Here is a 21,434-nt window from a genome sequence, read left to right as displayed (position 1 = left end):
TTTACAAGCCGAACAATGAATGGCTCGGTCTCATTTCGCAGCCCCTAGTGCGGTTTGTCATGGACACTAGATACAATTGGATCCTAGGTGGGTTCTACTTCTACTCATAAACCATTCGATTTGATAAATCGGTCATGTTTGGTTTCCTTTTCAAACCCAAATTTATCGAGAAAATCGCAATAATTTCCCGTCTTTAACCTTTTTTTATACGGATATCTTTCCTAAAGTTTTAATTTCCAGGAAGAGGTTTTCCCACCCTTCAGCTTTCTTCCTTCCTCCTCTCTCCATGGCGGCCCTATGAGAGATTCCGGCATCTTCTCCGATGGGTATTGCCAAAGAAGCAGGTTGGTACTTCGCCATTGCCACCTGCATCAAGTTCCTCCTCATTCCCGCCTACCGCAGCACGGATTTTGAGGTCCACCGCCACTGGCTGGCCCTCACCCACTCCCTCCCTCTTCCCCTCTGGTACTCCGACGAGAGCAGCCAGTGGACCCTCGATTACCCTCCCTTCTTCGCCTACTTCGAGCGCTTCCTCTCCTCCTTCGCCGCCATCGTCGACCCCACCATCGTCGACCTCACCCTCGGCCTCGACTACTCCGCCCCCTCCGTCGTCTACTTTCAGCGCCTCACCGTGATCCTGTCCGATCTCCTCCTCCTCTTCGGCGTCGCGAGGATCTCCCGCAGCGTCTTCCCTTCCCGAAGGCGCGCGCTCATCCTGATCTCCGTCCTCTGGTCTCCCTCTCTCTTGATCGTCGACCATGTGCATTTCCAGTATAACGGGTTCCTCTTGGGGATTCTGATGCTTTCCCTCTCGTTTCTTGAGGATGGTGATCGGGATTTGGTGGGGGGGCTCGTTTTCGCTGCGTTGGTCTGCTTCAAGCATCTCTTCGTCGTCGCCGGGCCGGTTTACTTCGTGTATCTGTTGAGGCATTACTGTTGGGGGATGGGCGGTGGGCGCCTTGGAGTTTTTTTGAGGAGGCTTTTTACTATGGGGGCGATTGTGGGTGCAGTGTTTTTTGTGGCGTTTGGGCCTTTCTTGTATCATGGTCAGGTATGAACGGTTACCCAATTTGGCCTCTTTTTCATTTCCATCGTTCTGGTTCGTGTTCTTAAGATGGTTGTGTGTGCTTCTGTTTGTTTTTCCAAGTGATTGGTTTTACTTGGCACACTTTAGATGAATGGATCTTATTTGAGTTCTTCTCCATGTGTGTCGTTTCGAGGTGAGAAGCATTGTTAACCATTAGCCTCATCATGACATGAATGCAATGGGTGGGCGAAAAAAATTAGGAAAGATGTCCATATAAACAAGTTATGGATGTAATTGATGGAGCCGAGTTCTGATCAGGCTTACGATGCATTTACATATTTGTCGTTTACAAAGCAAGGGTTTCTTCTAGTTGTTTAAAAAAAAACAATTTGATGCTAATATGTCAATAGTGCTGATCTTTCTTTCAGTTAGGATGCATAATTTATATGAACGAAAGAATTATGTTTGTAGCTCTACAAGTAAATGCATTTCTAGATGATTGGAACAAAAAAATGCTCTAACTTCCTTATGATGTATCAACAGTTTAAATAAGAATGTATGTGATTCACATGTAAAATGCTTGCTGCATCAAATTCTTTCGTGGACTTTTGATATAGTTTCTAAATGCGTTCCCCAGACAATGAAAAAGAAAAGACTGTATGCCTGAGCACTACAAATGCATATATGAAGGTTGAGCACCATCTGCCTTAAAAGATCAACAGTGTCCAGGGTGGTATTCATAGTACTGACTCTTAGCTGGTATGTGTTTGGGGCACAACTTATCTGAGCAGACAGATTCGATGAGCATCAAATGGCTACCAGTGAAGTAGATGTATGCAGCAAGAGAGAAGATGTGCAGGAGAAAAGAAAGCTGAAGCACAATGTAACGTGGTTCAGCTCTGATGAGAGCTTACATCCACGATGAATGACCTCAATGGTAAGAGGTCAGAGAGCATTAGAATGCACCTTCCTCTTCTGTACAATAGAATATATAGACAAAAATATCTTGCCATCTAGGAGAGAAATCATACAAGGCAAGGTGATAACCCAGCTAACCAAGATCTCTGGTGGGTTATCCAAATTGATGCCTAACTTTCGGGGATAGATACAATTTGTGAGACTGCATTTGATCTCAGCAGGATTACGTTTTATCTCTTCATTTTGCAACCTCTGATCTTTACTAGAATTCTGCACGGGTTTTGGGTCATGTGTGATGTTAGATTTTGGATTTTGACCTTGTGTGCTAACACCCCCCCTCAAGCGAAAAGGTCCTGCATGGGCATTGAGCTTGCTGCGAAGAAGGTTGCATCATGGTGCTGAGAGTGGCTTAGTTAAGATATCTGCCACTATCAGCTCACAAGGAAGGTGACAAACTCAAAGAATGTGCTTGGCAATCTTTTCCCTGACGAAGTGAACATCAACTTCGTTACGCTTGCTACGTTCATGGTGTTAAGATTAATATATCATTTTGTATGTATGTGTATATATGTATATTGTTATTTGTGCATATACATGTGTATGCATATATCTTTATATACATACTGTAGAAGATGCACCCAACCCTAGATATATATATATATATATATATATATATATATATAGAGAGAGAGAGAGAGAGAGAGAGAGACGGCTACACAGGAAGAGAGAACTCGATAATCATTATTAGGGCCTCTCTCTATGTTAAATAGAGAGAGGCTTAAAAGCATAATTACAACCAAGCCCCATTATAAAAGCAAAATTACAAATAGCATCTAATATAAAAGGACTTCACTTAAAACCACCTATTCTCAACACTCCCCTCAAGCTGTCATACTCAGCTTGTCACAACATTTTGAGAAATTTGGTCTAGCAAGAGGTTTTGTAAACATATCTGCAACTTGGTCTTCCGACTTTAGATATTTGGTAATGATATGACCAGCTTGAACCATATCCCTTAGATAGTGGCAATCAACCTCAATGTGCTTTGTTCTCTCATGAAATACATGATTGTTCGCTATATATGTTGCAGCTTTGTTATCGCACATCATGGTCATGGGAGAGGAAACCTTCACCTGAAGATCATGAAGAACAGTACGAACCCACATCAATTCAGCAGTTGTTTGGGCCATAGCCCGATATTCTGATTCTGCACTCGACCTAGAAACCACATTTTGTTTCTTACTTCTCCAAGAGATCAAGTTGTCTCCCAGGAACACACAGAATCCTGTGGTAGATTTTGTATCCACTACAAATCCTGCATAGTCAGCATCAGAATAGGCCACTATCTCCAGAGTTCCACCTTTCCTGAACAATAACCCCTTTCCAGGAGAAGATTTTAGACATCTGAGAATCATAATAGCTGCATTCCAGTGTACCTCAGTTGGTTTGTTTTGCTTACTGCTAAAGCAATATTCGGCCTGGTCACAGTTACATACAGTAGCTTCCCTACTAGGGAGCGATAGCTTTTGCTATCAGTCAGTTTTGACCTTTCTTCAGACAACTGAACTTTATGGTCCATGGGAATATTTGTTGGTTTAGCTCCCAACATTCCCGTTTCCTTTAATAAGTCAAGAACATACTTCCGTTGAGACAAAACCATCCCTTCACGGCTCCTGGCAACTTCTATACCCAAAAAATACCTGAGTGAACCAAGGTCTTTTGTAACAAAGTGTTTTTGAAGATGAGCCTTTGTGGCTTCAATAGCTTTCACATCATCTCCTGAAAGAATGATGTCATCCACATATACCACCGTAACAACTATGCCAGAGCTAGTTTTCTTTATAAATAGTGTATGATCTGCTGCTGACCTATTAAAGCCAAAGTGTGACATCACTTCAAACAACTTTTGAAACCATGCACGAGGACTTTGTTTCAAGCCATAAATCGCCTTTTTCAATCTACACACCTTCTGACACTCCCCCTCAACCTCGAATCCTGGAGGTTGTTGCATGTAAACGGTCTCAGATAAGTCCCCATATAGAAATGCATTTTTTCACATCTAATTGGTACAAGCTCCAACCATGTTGAACAGCTACTGAGAGAACAAGACGAATGGTACCCATCCATGCAACAGGAGAAAAAGTTTCAAAGAAATCAATACCATATGTTTGAGTATACCCTTTTGCTACTAATCTGGCCTTGTATCTTTCAATAGAACCATCAGATTTGTACTTTATGGTATATACACATTTACATCCAACAATGTCAGCATCTGCTGGGAAATCAACTAGATCCCATGTATGCTGCGATATTAAAGCATCCATTTCTTCTTGCATAGCCAGCTTCCAGCGAATATCAAGCTCTGCCTGCTGATAGTTCAGTGGAATAGTTTCAGCAGATAAGGCTGAAATAAAAGATTTCATCTGATTTCCAATTCTGGCATCAGAGACAAAATGAGATATGGGATATAAGGTACATTGTTGTGTCCCCTTTCGTAGAGCAATAGGCCTATTATCATCATCATGAAGATCACTATTGTCAGTAGAACTTACCTCAGGGGAAGAAGAAGATGAAGGCACTGGAGGTGGATCTCTACGCACATATACCAATGGAGGATTATGAAATCTGGAAGAGGATGAAGTTTGTTTCGGGAATGAGGGCACGGATTCCAAAGGAAAAGGAGTTATAGGTAATGGACAAGACTCAGCTGGATCAACCTACAGCGGGGAACCGGTACTAGAGTAATATGGAGTGGATTCCAAGAAAGATACATCCGCACTGACATACTCTCGAGGAAAAGTAGGATCATAACATCGATATCCCTTTTGATTTTTGGGATAACCTATAAATATGCATTTTGTAGCTTGAGCAGCTAATTTATCACGATCAGGGCCAAGTTTGTGTACAAAACAAACACATCCAAATACTTTGGGCGAGAGAGAGAAGAGGGGGTATTGGGTTTTAGGATATGAATTGGAATTTGATCACCCACAGAAGATGAAGGCATGCGGTTGATCAGATAGCAACCAGTTGTAATCGCATCACCCCAGTATAACGCAAGAACATTTGATTGAATCATAATGGTCCTGGCAACATCAAGCAGGTGACGATGTTTTCGCTCAGTCACCCCCATTTTGTTGAGATGAATAGGCACAGGAAGTTTGGGGTTGGATGCCATTATCTTGGTAAAATTGTAACAGACCTTTTGATTTAAACTCGAGAGCATTATCAATGCGAACAATCTTGACAATAGATTCAAACTGAGTTTTTATTTCAAGAATTAAAGATTTGATAATACTTGGAACGTCAGATCGTTCCTTTATTAAAAACACCCATGACAACTTAGAGAAATCATCAACAATAACTAGATAGTATTGACACTGAGTCCTAGTAGGAATCTTACTAGGACCCCATACATCTGCATGAAGAAGTTCAAAGACTTTATTACTAGACTGACTCTAACTCGAAGGGAACGAACTTCGATGATGCTTGCCCAACTGACATGCTTCACACTGAAATGATGTGGTGGAAGGAATCTGAGGAAAGACCGAACGGAGCTTTGATAATGAAGGATGACAAAGACGACGATGCCACTGAACAGGACTGAATGAATGTTCCACTGCAGCATGAACAGTACCCATTGGATGATGTAGGTAGTAAATTCCATTTTCTTCATAGCCTCCACCAATCTTCTTCCCTGTCAGCAAATCCTGAAAATGACAACCCATTGGATCAAATATTACTCTACAGTTTTGTTCTTTTATAAGACAACTAACAGAGAGTAAACTTTGAGGAAATTTTGGAGCATGAAGAGCATTTTTCAACTGTAATGAGGAGGATATAGAAATATTTCCCTGACCAACAACCGAGGAGGAGCTCCCATCGGCTAATGAGACTCCAAGCTGAGCCTTAATATCCTTTAGATCTGAAAAAACAAGTGAATTTCCACACAAATGTCTGGAGGCACCAGAGTCAATAATCCACTTACTGTCAGTCGGATGAAGATGATTTCCGGTTGAATAGGCAACACCAACTACAGGAGGGTGATACTACTGTCACTTGCAAAGATATTTTCCTGTGCCTTTGTTGCCTCGAGAGTAGTAACATTTGCTTTAGGAGCATATGACTTTGATGAAGAGGAGGTTGGCCGGCCATGCTTATCCCAGCAATGATCTTCTAAATGTCCAGATTTTTTACAGAATGTACATTGAAGCTTTCCTCTGCCTCCCACACCTCGTCCGCGACCTCGTCCTCTGATGTTCTGAAGATTTTCACGCCCATAACCAGATGAGACAACTAAAGCAGATGACTGAGTCACAGGCTGAGAATGTGGTGGTTGAGCGAAAACATCGTCACCTGCTTGATGTTGCCAGGACCATTATGATTCAATCCAATGTTCATGCGTTATACTGGGGTGATGCGATTACAACTGCTTGCTATTCTCAACACATACTATATCTATCTATCTATATATATATATATACATAGGGGACTAAGTCAAACAAGTTGAGTTAGTCCCAACGTTTAGAATTCTACCAGTTGGGAGGTCTCTCCCTTAGGTTATTTGAGAGGGTTTCTTCTCTTCCTTCACTTCTTCCTCTCCTCCTCTATAAAAAGGGATGTGTGTATGTGTAAGGGTGTGAGAGTGATGGATAGTATTAGGGTTGTATATTGTTTTTCTTTGAGTATATTGTAGTGAGGCTTACATGTAATTTTCGTTTATATTTTTTATGTCCATTATGAATAAAATTATTTATTTACATCTTCATGTGTATCTTTTAATCCTTAAGTTTGTGTTCAAATGTATAATATTTTGAATCTTGAAGTTCATCATGGAGTGCATTGGAATCCACACCATTTTGTGACAAGGTATCAGAGCAAGCTATCAGGGTCTTTAGGAAATGATTTGTATTAATGGATTCAAGGGTTTTGCATTCCGATATGTATCTTTGGCTTCTCGATTTTTATATGTATGGTAAGTTTTAAAAGGAGTTAGTTAGGTTTAAAATGAATATTTTTTGAAGTATGTTGTGTTTTGTCTTAGATTATGGATGTGTAGTGAAAAACTATATTTTGCAAAGAGATATATGCTTGTGCACACTCATTTCATTTGAATAAAATCATAATTTTATATTGTGCCTTATTATGCATCCTCTTTGTGGGATGTGATTGTGTTCTTTTAGAACATCTCTTTTTTATTCCCTTTATGGGTATTGTAAGTATGTTCCTTAGAGATCACCTTTGTAGTTATCTACTCAAGTTGAATATGTGGCTTCTTAAAATATTATGTGTTTTGCAAAATACTAAAATTTATATTTGAACGTTTCTTAACGTATGTATGGACTATCTTTGAAATTTTTAATATTATGATGTCATCAAGCATAAGCTTTTATCGTGATCTATTTCTAATGTGGCCTTTTAAATATGTTATTTCATGTATATTTGTAGACACCAAAATTTTACGATGCCTGATTGCTAACATGCTTTTCAAAATAAGTGCGCAGGTACAAGAATCAGGCCCCCTCTCACTGGATGGCAGAACAGGATCGTCGTCCATTACTGGACGACAGAACGTCGTCCGTTGTTGGACGACAGAACAAGGAGTGTTGTCCGCTAGGGGATGGCACAGTCAGTCCACCGTCCGTTGTACCGAACGTGCGTGGATAAGCCCGAGCTTATCCCTATTGGATTCCAACCGCCTGGTACGTCTCCCAGGGTGGAAGGTAGGGGTGGCAATCGGGTTGGGTTGGCGGGTCGGGTTGGCGGGTTGGAGTGTCAGCATACCTCAACCCGAACCCGACCCGTTTATTAAACGGGTCGGCTGTGGCAAACACGAACCCGACCCGTTTAATAAACGGGTAACCCGACACGACCCGCCAACCCATTTAATAAATGGGTTGGGTCGGGTAAACGGGTTTTCAGGTTCGCGGGTTGACGGATCGGGTAGGCGGGTCGGGTTGATGGGTCGGGTTGGCGGGTTGGCAGACGGGTTGACCCACCCGCCTAACCCGTTTATTAAACGGGTCAGCCGGGTTGGCGGGTTGGCATACCCCCAACCCGAACCCGACCTGTTTAATAAACGGGTTACCCGGGTCGACCCGTTTATTAAAGGGGTTGGCTTAAGCCCAACCCGAACCCGCCTAAGAGGCGGGTTGGCGGGTCGTGTCAAAAATTGCCACCCCTAGTGGAAGGACTCTTCTTTGGACGAGTTTTCGTACAAGAAACTCTTTCGGATGAGTGTGCTGAAGTCTATAAATAGGAACTCACCCCTATACCTTGGAGCATTTGGAAATCTCATACCTACGTGTTGGCCCTGCCAGAACACGTCTATTCAACCTTGCCAACACGTTGTCCAAACACCATCGACAAACGCTCTTATCTACACGAAGGTGCTAACGGACAGAAAAACGAGCTTGAACGATAGAACAGACCCCCTGAGTTTGAAAAGATATTTTCCAAATCCCTAATATATTTCTTTCAATCTTATTTCTCATTTTGATTAGGTACTTATCCACGTTTATATCTTTTGATTTGAATATTGGAATCCGCGGCTGCACGATTCGAGCTACGAAGATTAAGAAAACCCGCCGTCTTTACCTTCCCATCAGGCGAAGGACGGTCCAAGCTTGCAATGGCGCCCATACAATTTTAATAGACGATTTTAGCGAATCCAAGTAAGTCTCATCTTCCCAACATTCAAATTTATTCATCAACAGTTTTTTGGTATCTGTGATGGGAGGCCATACTTTTTCTTAATCTTTTTATAGCTAGAATTGCATTAAGGAGAAATCTTAAAATTTTTGTTTTTCGGGTTTCTTGTCTCCGTCGGACATCAATCCCTGTTTGGTCGTCCTCCAAACTTTGTACGTTCGTTGACAATGTCGTTCGCTAATCACTGTTCGCAGACCCGCATGTTTGCAAAGTCTCAGTTTTGTCGACCGCTGATTGCCGACCACCAGTTGGTCATCCACTGACTATTGTTCGGATTTTGGTGTCCGACAATGTTTGCCGGTAGGTTTGCCAGACAGTGTCGTCCGATAACCTTTGGCCATTTGCAGACCCCATGTTTGGCCGCCTTCTGCCAGACAACATCGTTCGATTACGTTTGGATGTCTGCAGACCCTCACATCTGCAGGTTTTGCCATTTGTAGACCCTTGTGGCTGCAATCTTCTTTTGCTTCTTTTATGGTTAGTTTAATTTTCTTCATCTTACAAATAGGTTGTTCTGGATTAGTTGCATGCATCAACATTAGGTTTTAGGCTATGTTATATTTTAAAATTCCTTGCAGGAGTTTTGCATGATCACATAGAAGATAGGAAAACATAATTTCCTGCAAATTAGGGCTTTGTGTGGGATATTGTTTGATTCCATTGTATGCTCCTCATTTTTATCTTCTCTCTTAGGAAAAGATCTTTTTTTATTGCGAATTTTGAAAATCTCTTGTCCTATCATTTGGATCCTCGGATCCTCCCACTATTACCTTTCATTTGTTAGCTGGGATTTGTCGGTGGCAGTACCTTTGGAGTTGGATTCTCCAAGCTAGTACCCTTCAGTTGTTAGTTGAGGTATATCGGTGTAAATCCGGAAGAGAGCCCTAAAACCCTAGAACCTGAAGAGACCTCGCGGATCAGTGGATACAACTTTCTAAGGTACCCAATTGTTTTTAAAATCTCCTGATTATTTGTTTAGGCTTGTTTGAATCAATTGCTTGGGGTATAATGTGTACTTGATCTAAAGCCCGTAAATTCAAGATCCAATCCATCCCAAAGGAACCACCTCTTGAGAATCCTACGTACGGGATTCCACTCATATAATGCAAAACATCATACTCGATGAGGATCCTGAAGAGAGGACCGATACAAACATTCCTGGTGAGTCTATGGACGACTGAAAAAGAAAAAGGCCCCAATGCTTCCTGAGTTCAGCTCACATCAGTGCCATCATCGGTCTTATAAAGTCCCTCATGCGAATTACGAGACGGGTAATTCTAGCACAAATGAGTCTATCAAAAGACGAGTCCCCAAGACCTCACATTTCAAAGCTTGGTTTGAAGAACGACAACCCCATTAGTCTCGTAAGCTTCTTCACTCGGGTTACGAGACGAACAACTCTAGCACAGGTGAGTCCACTAAGAGATGAACCCCTAGGACCTCACATTTCAAAGCCCGGTCCAAGAAAGAAGATGTGCTAGCACAACCAGAAGGAATATGAAAATGATAGAGGATAAAATGATAGAAACCCAAGAATAGTTGGGACGGGAACAAGCAAGAGCTGAAAGAAGAACTCGAAGAGCCCACGAGTTAGAATGTGAGAGGGCACGGTCTGACAGAGTGAGAAGAACCAGACAAACTCTAAAGACACAAGAAGAGTACCGTCAGTGGGGAGAGTCCCAAGTGTTCCCAAGTGTTCAATCTGGAAAGGAGAATCTATAGATCTCGGCTCACCCGACCAATCCAGACCTGACAAAAAGAGCAAATTATTAGAAGATAGGGTCCAAACCTAACATCGAGAATGAGATATATGGATATGGATCGGAGGGAATACTCCATGTACGACTTCTTGCCCGAGGGATATAACGATGATGATGATATACCCCCCAAGTTCTTGAATTTCAGTGGGAAAGGGGACTGAAGGATTCACTTGTCCTTGTTTATGGGAAGTATGGTCAAATATCGAAACAACGATAGGAAGGCTAATTAATTGGTTCCTCAAAAGACTAAAGGGAGAGGCATTAGAATAGTTTACCACACTAAACCTCCAAAATATCAAAGAATTCAAGTAGATCATAAATATGTTCATGGAGATGTTCAGATTCAATCTAGAGGCCCTTTCCACCATCAACCAATTATACGATTTGAAGCAAAATAAAGAGGAAGGTGCCCATGAATTCATAAACCGATGTCAGTCTATGGTTAGTAGGATGAAGGAGCCAATCTCAGACTCTCGTTCACTAGTCATCTTAATGGACAACTTCTCTCATGGCTCAGGTGAAAACGTATGCTAAACTCATCAAGATGGCTACAACTTTTCAGGTAAGCTTTAAAAGAGGAGTATATGATGGGTTCTTGAAGAACAATAAAAAACACGTCTACATGAAGTCAAACCTGTCTAAGGGCCAGGTTAGCACTTTAAGAACATCATAATAGAACTCCAGAAAGAACAACAATCAGGGACAGAAGGTAGACAATCAGAATGGCTCTCCAAAGAAAAAAAATGAGAACGGATATGAGAGCAATCTTAAGTGGACTAGCGATCGAACATTCACCAAGTTCGAGCAGCCTTTGTCACAGGTCATGGATTTACTGTTACAGGACTTTGGTCAATACCCATCAAATTCATGCTATTCGATCACACACTTTGTGCATAGATCGTACTTGCCATACTTGCAAGATTTAAAATATAAATCACAGTTTCAGTTTATAAAACAAATATTTGGGTCAATACTCAATATGAAGCATGTCTTTCGAGTATGCATCACATTTATAACCTACCATTTGCCACATTCACAAATGTCAAATCTGCATCACAAGGTTTCATATTTGAAACCATCGTGAGGGAGTCGATGCCCATTACATATTTAAAATTTAAACCATTACGTACTTGAAATTCCAAAACAATCACATATATATCATCCACCCATGTATCTATGACCTACCCTAAGCAGATACCTTTTAATGCGTGCAATCAATCATATACAATTAATTTCTAATGCATGCATACATATATTTCGTCTCATTTCATACATCATCCCACGCATTGATATAATCATAAATATACATCGCATTTATTCGTACACATGTCAGTGCCATAGACACACATCACATTACATAAGCATTTGTATGTATATCTCATCTGCATACACACATATCACTACACAACAACATTCATACATATGCATCAACTGCATACGCACAAATCACGTCAGATCACATCAACCATCGTGTGTATGTTTCAACTGTATATATACGTATCACATCACAATGGTATTTGATATTTGCAAACCACCCCAATCACATGTACCTCATGAATATCCCCATCCACTCAATTTTTTTCGACAATGTGAGTCTTATACATGGCAATACACCTACGAAACTAAGCACTAGGGAGCCCACCTAAGTGCAAGTGTATATTAGCCTACTAGGATATAGTTCGCGAAGAGAGCGAGCTATAACAAGAGCTTGACTTCAAAAAATGAGTGCAACGGATATGTACACCTCGGGCACACGCACACAAACAAGCATACCCATATGCATGTCGTAGCCATGGTTACCAGTCGAGGAAGCGGGAGAGGGAAGCGATACGGGAAGCGGAAGCGTGGGACTTTCAAAATTTTAGAAAGCAAGAAGCGTGGGATGACTTAAATGCGAATCAGGAATCGTCTCGGAAGCGAACCGGAAGCGACCTAGGAAGCGAGGGAGAAGCGAAAAAAGAGAAAATAAAATAAAAATAAAAATACAAAAAAAATGAAAAAGGGAGGAAGCGAGGAGGAAGCGCGCTTCCCATAAATGGGAAGTGTGTTTCCCATAAAAGGGAAACGTGCTTCCCAGCGTGTTTCGGAAGCGCGGCATTTTGCGCTTCCCCAATAGGCTAGGCGCTTTCGGTAACTCTGGTCGTAACCACATACATATCAATTCACATCACATTCAATGCATATGCCTTGATGGCATACACTTGCATGACACATAATTAAGGTTCACCATTACCTGCAACTGATTAACAATTAAATATTGATTTTTATCTTTTAATGTTTAAGGTATAACCTTCCCAACAACGCACTTCTAATACCAATTCTCCAATTATACAACCTGTCTTCCAAACCCAACTCTATTTAGTTCAATAAAATATTCTAGAACTATATGAACTCAAAAGGGACCATTTTTGAGTTCTAAAAGCATTGACATGTATCTATTTATGCATCCCTTGCGTAATTAGGAACCCGGTAAGCGTAGGGGAATCATACCCCGAGCCCCGGTAAGGATGTGAGAATTATACCTCTAGAAACGTGTCCTTCATTCAGGGATTTTCTGAACTTCTCATATACGGCATGTACTTTGATGGTGAATTGACAATGCGAGGGGGCGCAACAACGAAGGTAACTGCGGTGCAGACCACGAGGCAACACGTACATAGGGCTGCAATAGCACAGTTTTCGAGGCATTGCACATGGATTTTGAGGTAGCATGCACAAGTCACGAGGTAGCGGCAATGCGACAGTGGTAATGGCTGCAGCGGTACGATAGCACCAGCAAGTTTGTTGTTCGGTGTTAGCGGGGCCCACCCAGCCCGACGGTGGCGGCGGCGGTGGCGCACCTGGATGAAAAAACATAAAGAGAGAGGATGAGATGAGAGGTCGGAGGGGAGGGGTCACGACTCCCCTTCCCTTTTCTTCTCTTCCTCTCTTCTTTCCTTTCCTTTTTCTTTTCCCTCTTCTTCTTTTCTTTTTCCTTCTTCCTTCTCCCTTTCTCCTCTTTTCCTTCCTTTTTCCCTCTTTGTCCTCTCTTTTCCTCTTCCACCTTCACAACATAACAAGGGAGAGGAGCAAAAGAGAGAGAGGCTACAATTAGAGGGAGAGAGGGCCGAAGTAAGGTGGCCGGAGGGGAGGTGGTTGTGCGATGGTGGAGATCCGACAATGATGGCGTCATGCAAAGGAAAATCGAGAGGGGGGAGGATGGTGGCAGCAGGGGAGGTGGCTGGCTTCGGCGATGGGGTGGTGGTGTCAGCAAGAAGAAATCGAGAGGAACGAGAGGGTTCGAGAGAGTGAGAGAGTACCATGATAGTGAGTGGGTTTTCGTGAAAGGTTGAGAGTGAGTGAGATATGAAAGAAATAAGGGAGAGAGGGAGAGTTAGAGTCGGTGAGAGGAGAGAAAGAGAGGGGAACTTTGTGGAAAGGGGTGGTGGGGAAGAGAGAGAGGAAGGGGCTGTCACGTGGCAACTCCCCATTGGCTAGGGTTCTTCTCCATGGGGAATTACCCCCATGCCCCTCTTTCTCCTTTTTCTTTCCTTCTTAAATTTATTTTTTTGAAATGCCCCTATCCTCTTTCATTCCTTCGTAAATGCTCCTCTAGGCTCGAGTCGTTTAAATCTCAATCCAAACTCCGATACGTACCCAACCTGCTTCTGATCAAACAAGTTTTTTGGATCCCCGGTCTATCTAAATATCGTACATATCGATCCTCTGGAGTCTGCACCACTCTATCTCCGGTTAGACCGGATATCTCAGGTCTGGTTCTTTCCAACCCTCATCTAACCCAAAATCGACGGGTTTGGGTTGCTCCCAGATTCGAACTTACATAAAAAATTTGAATTTATATTAAAAATTCTCGGGTATTACAGTAACTGTAACGCATAGATTTTTGTGCCCTTTAGTATGGAATTTATTAATTAAATATGAGCCTTTGCATTGTGATTCACGTTTAATATTGATGAATGATGGGTTCTCATTGAAATCGGATCTTAAAATGGTTGAAATTGGGTTTGGATCGGAGCTATTCGGATCCATTTGGATTTGAGGCCATAGTCGTTATTTTTAGATGGTGGGCATTTTGGGCAAAGGACGTGCCCAAAATTTTTGATATAGAATAAGGACATTTTTGGCATGAGGATTTAAAAGGAATTTATTTGAAAGAGGTTGGTTTTTAAAAGGGAATGGTAATCTTGTTATTTAGGTTACAACTAAGGGCAAAATAATTGTAAAAAAGGATATGTATGGGATTTTCTTTTGTTACAGGGGCATTACTGTCTTTTGAATATGACAGTTGTTGCAAGTGAGGCCAGGTGGCCTCCACCCTTTCTCACTCTTGAACACGTTAATCCCCCCTTTTCATTCATACACGCTCTCTTCTCTCTCTCCTCACTCTTTCTCTCATCTCCCTCACTTCCCTACACACACTCTCTACTCTCCCATCTCTCCAACCCCCCCAACTGCAACTTCTCTCTCCTGCGTTCTTTCTCCTCTTGCTCTCCCTCACACCTCACCCCTCTCGTTTTAGAGGCGTATCAGATAGTGGGGTGTGGAGCTGATTTTTGGTGGAGTAGCCGATTTGGGAGTGCGATTTTTGGACGTAGGATCGTGTCTAGGTGCCGGTTTTAGGGAGGTCTTCATATTTTTATCTTGGATTTCTTGCGTAAAGAGGTATGATCCCATTGACCCCTTATTTCTAGGAATCCATGCCTGTACGAAGGTAGCTTGAGCATGAATTACGTAAAGTTTTGATCGGATGTGGAGTTTCAAAAAGAAAGATTTTTGTGAAAAGTTAGTGATTCGCGTGCTTTACAAATCCTGTTGCAAGTATCAAGCATGCTACTGTTATTTTGATTCTTTAGACTGAAAAGTGTTCAATCTTCTGTACAAGAACTCTGTTAGCTTTGTGTTTACATGTCTACTGAATTTGCCTATATATTTTAGAAGCTTAGAACTTGAATTTTTGCCCCTGAAAATAGTTATTTTATATTGTCCCAGTTTTGAGGTGTTTACGTTTGATTTGGGGTGTATTATTTGTGTTTTCATCTAAGGATTTGGGGAAATTCCCTGTTGGATGTTGTAGTACCCTCAAGGTGTTTTGGAGGGATGTTTCGTTGTGGGTTGGGTGCGGGGCAACCCCAAGTTCTTTTGAGTTTTTGACCCCAGGACTGCGGTCATGTGTCAAGGGTCGACTCCTGCAGTGCAGGGGTCGACTTTCTGCTTTCTGGGTTCATTTTTTAGAACCCGAGAGTCAAACCTTGAGATCTGGGTTCAACTCTCCTTAGGCTGCGGGTCGACTCCTATAGATTAGGGGTTGACTACTCTGTGTAGAGGGTCGACTCTTGCAAATCAGGGGTTGACTACTCTGTGTAGAGGGTCGACTCTTGCAAATCACCTCTATGTTGAGGGTAGATTCCTGGAGATCAAGGATTGACTCCTGGAGATGCAAAACTTGGTTTTCTTGTGATGGGACTTGGGTTTTTAGTTGTTTTATCTATGATTTTAGTATATTTCAGTTGGGGCTTTGTGTTGTGCTTGGTCTAATGGGCCAGTTTGTGCCATTGAGCACGTATTCATGGCAAGTGTGCTATGATGCATGGAAGGTTGTTATGGTGGTCTGAGAGATCAGTTTGTGCATAAGAGCACAATATGCTTGTTGTGTGGCTTGTGGTATGTTTGGCTTGATGCATGTAATGCATGCTGGATGTAAACAATAAATCTGTGTGTCCTTGTTGTGTTTGGTTTGATCGTTCTTGTTTATTGTTTCCTTCAGTTGTTTCTTGCTCGCGGTTTTCGTAACATTTGTTTCATACCACGGTTGCTTAGAGAACACTAGACTTCGATACTCGAGGCAAAGGTGGAGCTGCTGCACTATGCCTAGTAGTGCACTATGTTGACCACAGAGAGAGTGACGAGGTGTCCGGAACTTTGGGTCCTAGGGAGAGGCATGGCCTTAACGAAGGATCCCGGACTCCAGTGCAAGTGTCCTGGTGTCTTTGAACGGTTAAAAGACACAAAGAAATGAATGAATGAACATATTTTGTGCTAAAACCATGTGTATGAAATGAAAATGTTTTGGGTATTGATTCGGTGCCGAAATGGTACATTAGGATTGGCTTAAGGTCGGTGCTGAAATGGTACGTATGAACATAATAATGTTGGCCTATAGCTGGTGCCGTAATTGTATGTAAAGAAAATGATGATTTTGCAAGGATGTGCAAAGTATTTAAATAGTTGAGGTCCTGGTTTGAAACCCGTGTTTAAAAAAAGGGTTTTAGAAAGCAAAAAGCCTTCTGTTGTGCTTGCTTTCTAAAAAGAAAAAAAATTTGGGCGTCTCAGTAACAGTTGGTCCTGACGATACCAGGTGATGCACTCAGGATTGACAGTTTGATTTTCAACGAGAAATTTCTTGGGAGATTGTATAGAGCCATCAATAAAGCCATGTAGATAGTAGGAAGTCAGGAGTGGAATGAATTGTGACTCCCACAATATGCAGTTGTTTGATGACAACTTTATGGTTAAGAAATGTTGCAGTGTCTATGGAGCAGGAAGTAAGGGAAGAGATGGAGAACTTATCTCTTGAGCAGGAGATGAAATAGATGACGATGATGTAGCCATATTCTGCCCAGGTGCAAAGCTCTGATGCCATCAAATGGCTACCAGTGAGGTAGATGTATGCAGCAAAAGAGAAGATGTGCAGGAGAAAAGAAAGCTTAAGCACAATGTAACATGGTTCTGCTCTGATGAGAGATTACATCCACGATGAATGACCTCAATGGTAAGAGGTCAGAGAGCATTAGAATTCACCTTCCTCTTCTGTACAATAGAATATATAGACAGAAAGATATCTTGCCATCTAGGAGAGAAATCCTGCAAGGCAAGGTGATAACCCAGCCAACCAAGATCTACTGTAGGTTATTCAAATTGATGCCTAACTTTAGGGGATAGATACAATTTGTGAGATTGCATTTGATCTCAGCAGGATTATGTTTTATCTCTTCATTTCGCAACCTCTGATCTTTACTTGAATTCTGCAGGGGTTTTGAGTCATGTGTGACACTGGATTTTGGAACTTGACCTTGTGTGCTAACAGAACAGTCCTATCATGGGACAAAAGATCCGATGTGCCTGCCATGTGCATCTGTTCACGTTCCTGGACATTTATGTGGCCTTTAGTTTGTTTCAGTTATTTATGTAGTTTAACAACAAGAAACTTGATAACTTTTTCATGCGTGTATGTCCTACTTCCTCAGATATACAGTTGTAGTCACGTACATCGAGGATGGGTTATGCTTAACCTAATCTAAATTACATGCACATACTGTAAAATCCAATCCTGATCCAGGCAAGAATTTAATTTAGTGCACCAAATAGAATAGAACTCTCTCTCTCTCTCTCTCTCTCTCTCTCTCTCTCTCTCTCTCTCTCTCTCTCTCTCTCTCTCTCCATATGCACACACAACATAGACAGGCGCAGATGCACACACACTGATCATACACGTAATCATACTCCCATGACCTTGCCAGTTCAGATCAGATTCATTTTGTATCTGATATGTTGGCAGGCTTATTTGAATCTTGGATAGATCACTTTCTATTGTTCGCCATATTTCTGCTTTCTTTATTGTTTGCCAACTTGTGTGTGATTAGCTCCAATTCTGAACACACATGGTTTTGCTTGATTTCACTAAAGATGATCATCGTGACTTTATTACATGCATCATATTGGCAGGCTACATGGATACCCCATTTTACTGCCATACTTTATCCCCTTATCTACTATTTGCAATGGACAACACCAAAATGGCCATGTCCCTGTACCTGTAGCTGTACCCATGTGACACAGTTGGCAGGCAACTGCACCCTTATTGTGCAACCATTGTACATGATGCTAGACTTTTCTTGCAGATGCAACAAGTCCTTCGTCGATTATTCCCCTTTGGCAGAGGCTTGTGCCATGCATACTGGGCTCCTAATTTTTGGGTATTTTACATTATTGCTGATAAGGGCATCTCATTTATGCTGAGGAAGCTTGGGTTCAACATTCAGTCACCAGGAGCTTCATTCACAGGCGGGCTTGTTGGAGACTCTCCTTTTTCTGTCCTTCCTCAGGTATTCATGTTTATGTGCTTTCTTTGATAAGATTTAATTAACCAAACTAAATGTTAGTTTCTATGGCAATGTCAGGTCACTCCATTGGTCACCTTCTGTTTGGTAATGCTTGCAATATTTCCTTGCCTTATCAAGGCATGGAAATGTCCTCAACCAAAGCACATTACTCGTTGGGTTGCATACGCATACACCTGCAGCTTTATGTTCGGATGGCATGTTCATGAGAAAGCATCACTTCATTTTGTTATTCCACTTGCCATTGTTGCTACAAGCAGTTTAGAGGATGCCAGCCATTACTTCTTATTGTCTACAGGTTTGTCTTCAATTCTTGGAAGATTTATTTGTCATTTTGCTTTATTGCATTGGATTGGAAGGGCTTGCTATTAGTTGCTGATAAACTGAGATCACTGTAGAGTTGTAGAATTTCATGGTTCTATTTGTTGAAACAAATTAGGATTAGGATTTGGTGGAAGTTCCTCTTTTTTTTCAAACGTGCCAAAAAATTCTTGAAAAATTCATGCTGGGATTTTTCTTCCCCTTGTTGGAACCCATGGGAATAAGTTTTCCCACACATAAAAGTATTTCTTAGGTTCGTACCCATTGGTGTTATCCCAAACGTGTTAATGTTGGCACTAGTTCTTGTGAAGCCAAGAACATCCTTCTGATTCTCTCTAGTATATGTAATGTGATATGAAAACATGATCTTCGATATATTTTCATAAGTATAATTTTGTTATCCCAAGTCCCTGGAAGATCGAATCTTGAGGTCCTCCTAATGTTTTTCCTTTATTTTTTGTTGTTGCAGTTTCATGCTATTCACTGTTTCCTCTCCTACATGAAGCCAGAGAATACCCTGTGAAAGTATTGTTGCTTGTCATTCATTCTGCCATGTGGTCAAGCCTTTCCCAACATTTCAGTATGATCGGTGCATGTGAACAGAGCAAAGACAAAATCAAGTCAAGTGCTTCTATGCAAAGAACCAGATTGCTTGGATGGCCTACTAAGATCTATCTTTTAGGCTTATTGGCCGTTGAGATTTGGGGTCAGCTCTTGCACCCATATATTTTAGGAGACAAAATGCCATTCTTACCTCTTATGTTAATATCTATATACTGTGCTATTGGAATGCTATATTCTTGGGCCTTCCAATTAAATAGGATCATCAGATGCTTATGATGAAATTTTTATTGGGACTGGACTTCATCTGCATTCATGAACTTATTCATGGTTAACTCGTACTCTTTACAGTTCTACTACCATCAACAAGCATCCTACATGCACAATATGGTTCAGTGTTATATGCCTGTGCATAGTTTGAATTATAACTTGAAAGCTGTGATGCAAGCAAGAGTACAATTACATGTGAAGTGTTTAGTGCCAAAGTTTGCGTCATATCCAGCTTTTGTGCATTTCCAGCAACTGTTGAATCATCTTGGCTTGCTTTCTTCAGCAGTTGATGTATGCTTCAACTTGTGAATAGTTGATCAAGTCTCTATATACAAAAACTATGAAGCATTACAGTTTTGATGCTCTGCAACCTTCCCCTTTTTTACGTCTAATAAAATTTTCAGAGAGGCATTACTCTCCCAAATGGACAGCATAATCCAAATTTCTAGAGCCAAATTCACACTAACAACGTACTATGAGGCTTTCTTTGTTTATATTGTATTGAAGATTAAAGAATTGTCTGTATGTGATAGGGATGACTTTTTATGATGGTGATGAAGATGATTTTTAGTTTGACGAATTGAAATGCTTTAGATATTGGATTTTGTGATAGTGTATCCGATGGATTGAATTACACTGCTCAAACAAGTCCCTGTTGTCATATAGGTTGGTTCAATAACCCAACCAGATAGAGTTACCATATCTTACATTAACATATGTACATACTTGAGTGCCGTAGCTAGTTCAAATTTGCATCAGTCAATACTCGAAGATTCCTATAAGGAAGAAAAAGGATGCATCTGAAGTGACTGAATCTTTTAGAAATGATATGCTAGTTGCAGAAATCATCACACAGATTGACCTTGCTACTCCGCTTGTATTCGGGGTTTTTTTTGGGCTTTTAATTTGGTTTTTGTTTTCAGGATTATTTTCTGCATTGTCTCGTGTGAATGCATAAGCCATAAGGGTGCGTTTTGATTATCTTGGGTCTCAAATCCAAGGTGATCTCAGACCCTAGGGATCACATATCTCCCGACTTCAAACTTGTTCAAAGATCAACTATTTGACGTGTGATGATGATAGTAGAGAGAGAAAGAGAAAGAGGGAAACATGAATCTGACAAGCTTCAGGCCAGAGATTCACGAATTTCATTCTACAGTCTCAGATAATATGAACTGAGACCCCACACCATGAATCTGGCATGGGTCTCACGTCTGATTCAATAAGCCCACATAATACAGTTCTTTCCATCTTGCTAGCACCCAAGGTTCTTTGATAATCTTGCTAGCACCCAAGGTTCACAGAGCGCTTGCAGGGTGTGGCACGACCTTGATCTTTAATTTATTGTTCCTAGGCTCTGATACCATTTGTAACACCTCATCGTAAATGTGCCTATTCCAACCAGTTTTATACAGTTGAACCATTGACCTTTATGGGAGTGTCATTGATCTCTCCAAGTTGTCATTTTTCTTTTCTTTTTTCTTCAAACCCGTCATTTTTTTTAGGGTCAACGTATCAGTTGCTGTCCATGAAATATTATTGACTTAGTCGGCTCTTCTTTCTTGTGTTGTACACCTGAGGTCCACACTAAACCCTGATGGAGTTGGTGGGGAGGTCATGGATTCTCCATGAACCCCTTCCTCTAGTACCAGAACACTTTGATGGGTTCTTAAAGTAAAGATGCAGCCATCTCCATGAACCCTGTTACCAATATAAGAAAAACCATACACGCATATTATACTTATTCTA

General features: G+C 41.3%; 1 protein-coding gene across 1 annotated transcript; it reads left to right on the top strand.

Moving 5' to 3' along the window:
- The first annotated feature begins 238 nt into the window (after positions 1-238).
- LOC149821569 (ALG6, ALG8 glycosyltransferase family) lies at positions 239-20,043 on the top strand. Its single transcript, XM_089980747.1, has 4 exons — positions 239-1,051; positions 18,315-18,518; positions 18,594-18,831; positions 19,324-20,043. The coding sequence occupies exons 1-4, from the start codon at positions 323-325 to the stop codon at positions 19,692-19,694; spliced, it is 1,542 nt and encodes a 513-aa protein (XP_089836873.1). The 5' UTR covers positions 239-322; the 3' UTR covers positions 19,695-20,043.
- The last annotated feature ends 1,391 nt before the right edge of the window (positions 20,044-21,434 follow it).

Source organism: Nuphar pumila, chromosome 11, assembly GCF_984573655.1.
Source record: "Nuphar pumila chromosome 11, dmNupPumi1.hap1.1, whole genome shotgun sequence".
Taxonomy (NCBI): Eukaryota; Viridiplantae; Streptophyta; class Magnoliopsida; order Nymphaeales; family Nymphaeaceae; genus Nuphar; species Nuphar pumila.
Note: the sequence above shows the minus strand (reverse complement) of the source record. Positions and strands in the feature narration are given on the sequence as shown.

Excerpts from the sequence above, each read along its gene's own strand:
- LOC149821569 (XM_089980747.1), top strand. The coding sequence starts at position 323 with ATGGGTATTGCCAAAGAAGCAGGTTGGTACTTCGCCATTGCCACCTGC. Across the intron at positions 18,519-18,593 it reads CTTTTTCTGTCCTTCCTCAG|GTCACTCCATTGGTCACCTT; the intron begins GTATTCATGTTT and ends TGGCAATGTCAG. Across the intron at positions 18,832-19,323 it reads TTACTTCTTATTGTCTACAG|TTTCATGCTATTCACTGTTT; the intron begins GTTTGTCTTCAA and ends TTGTTGTTGCAG.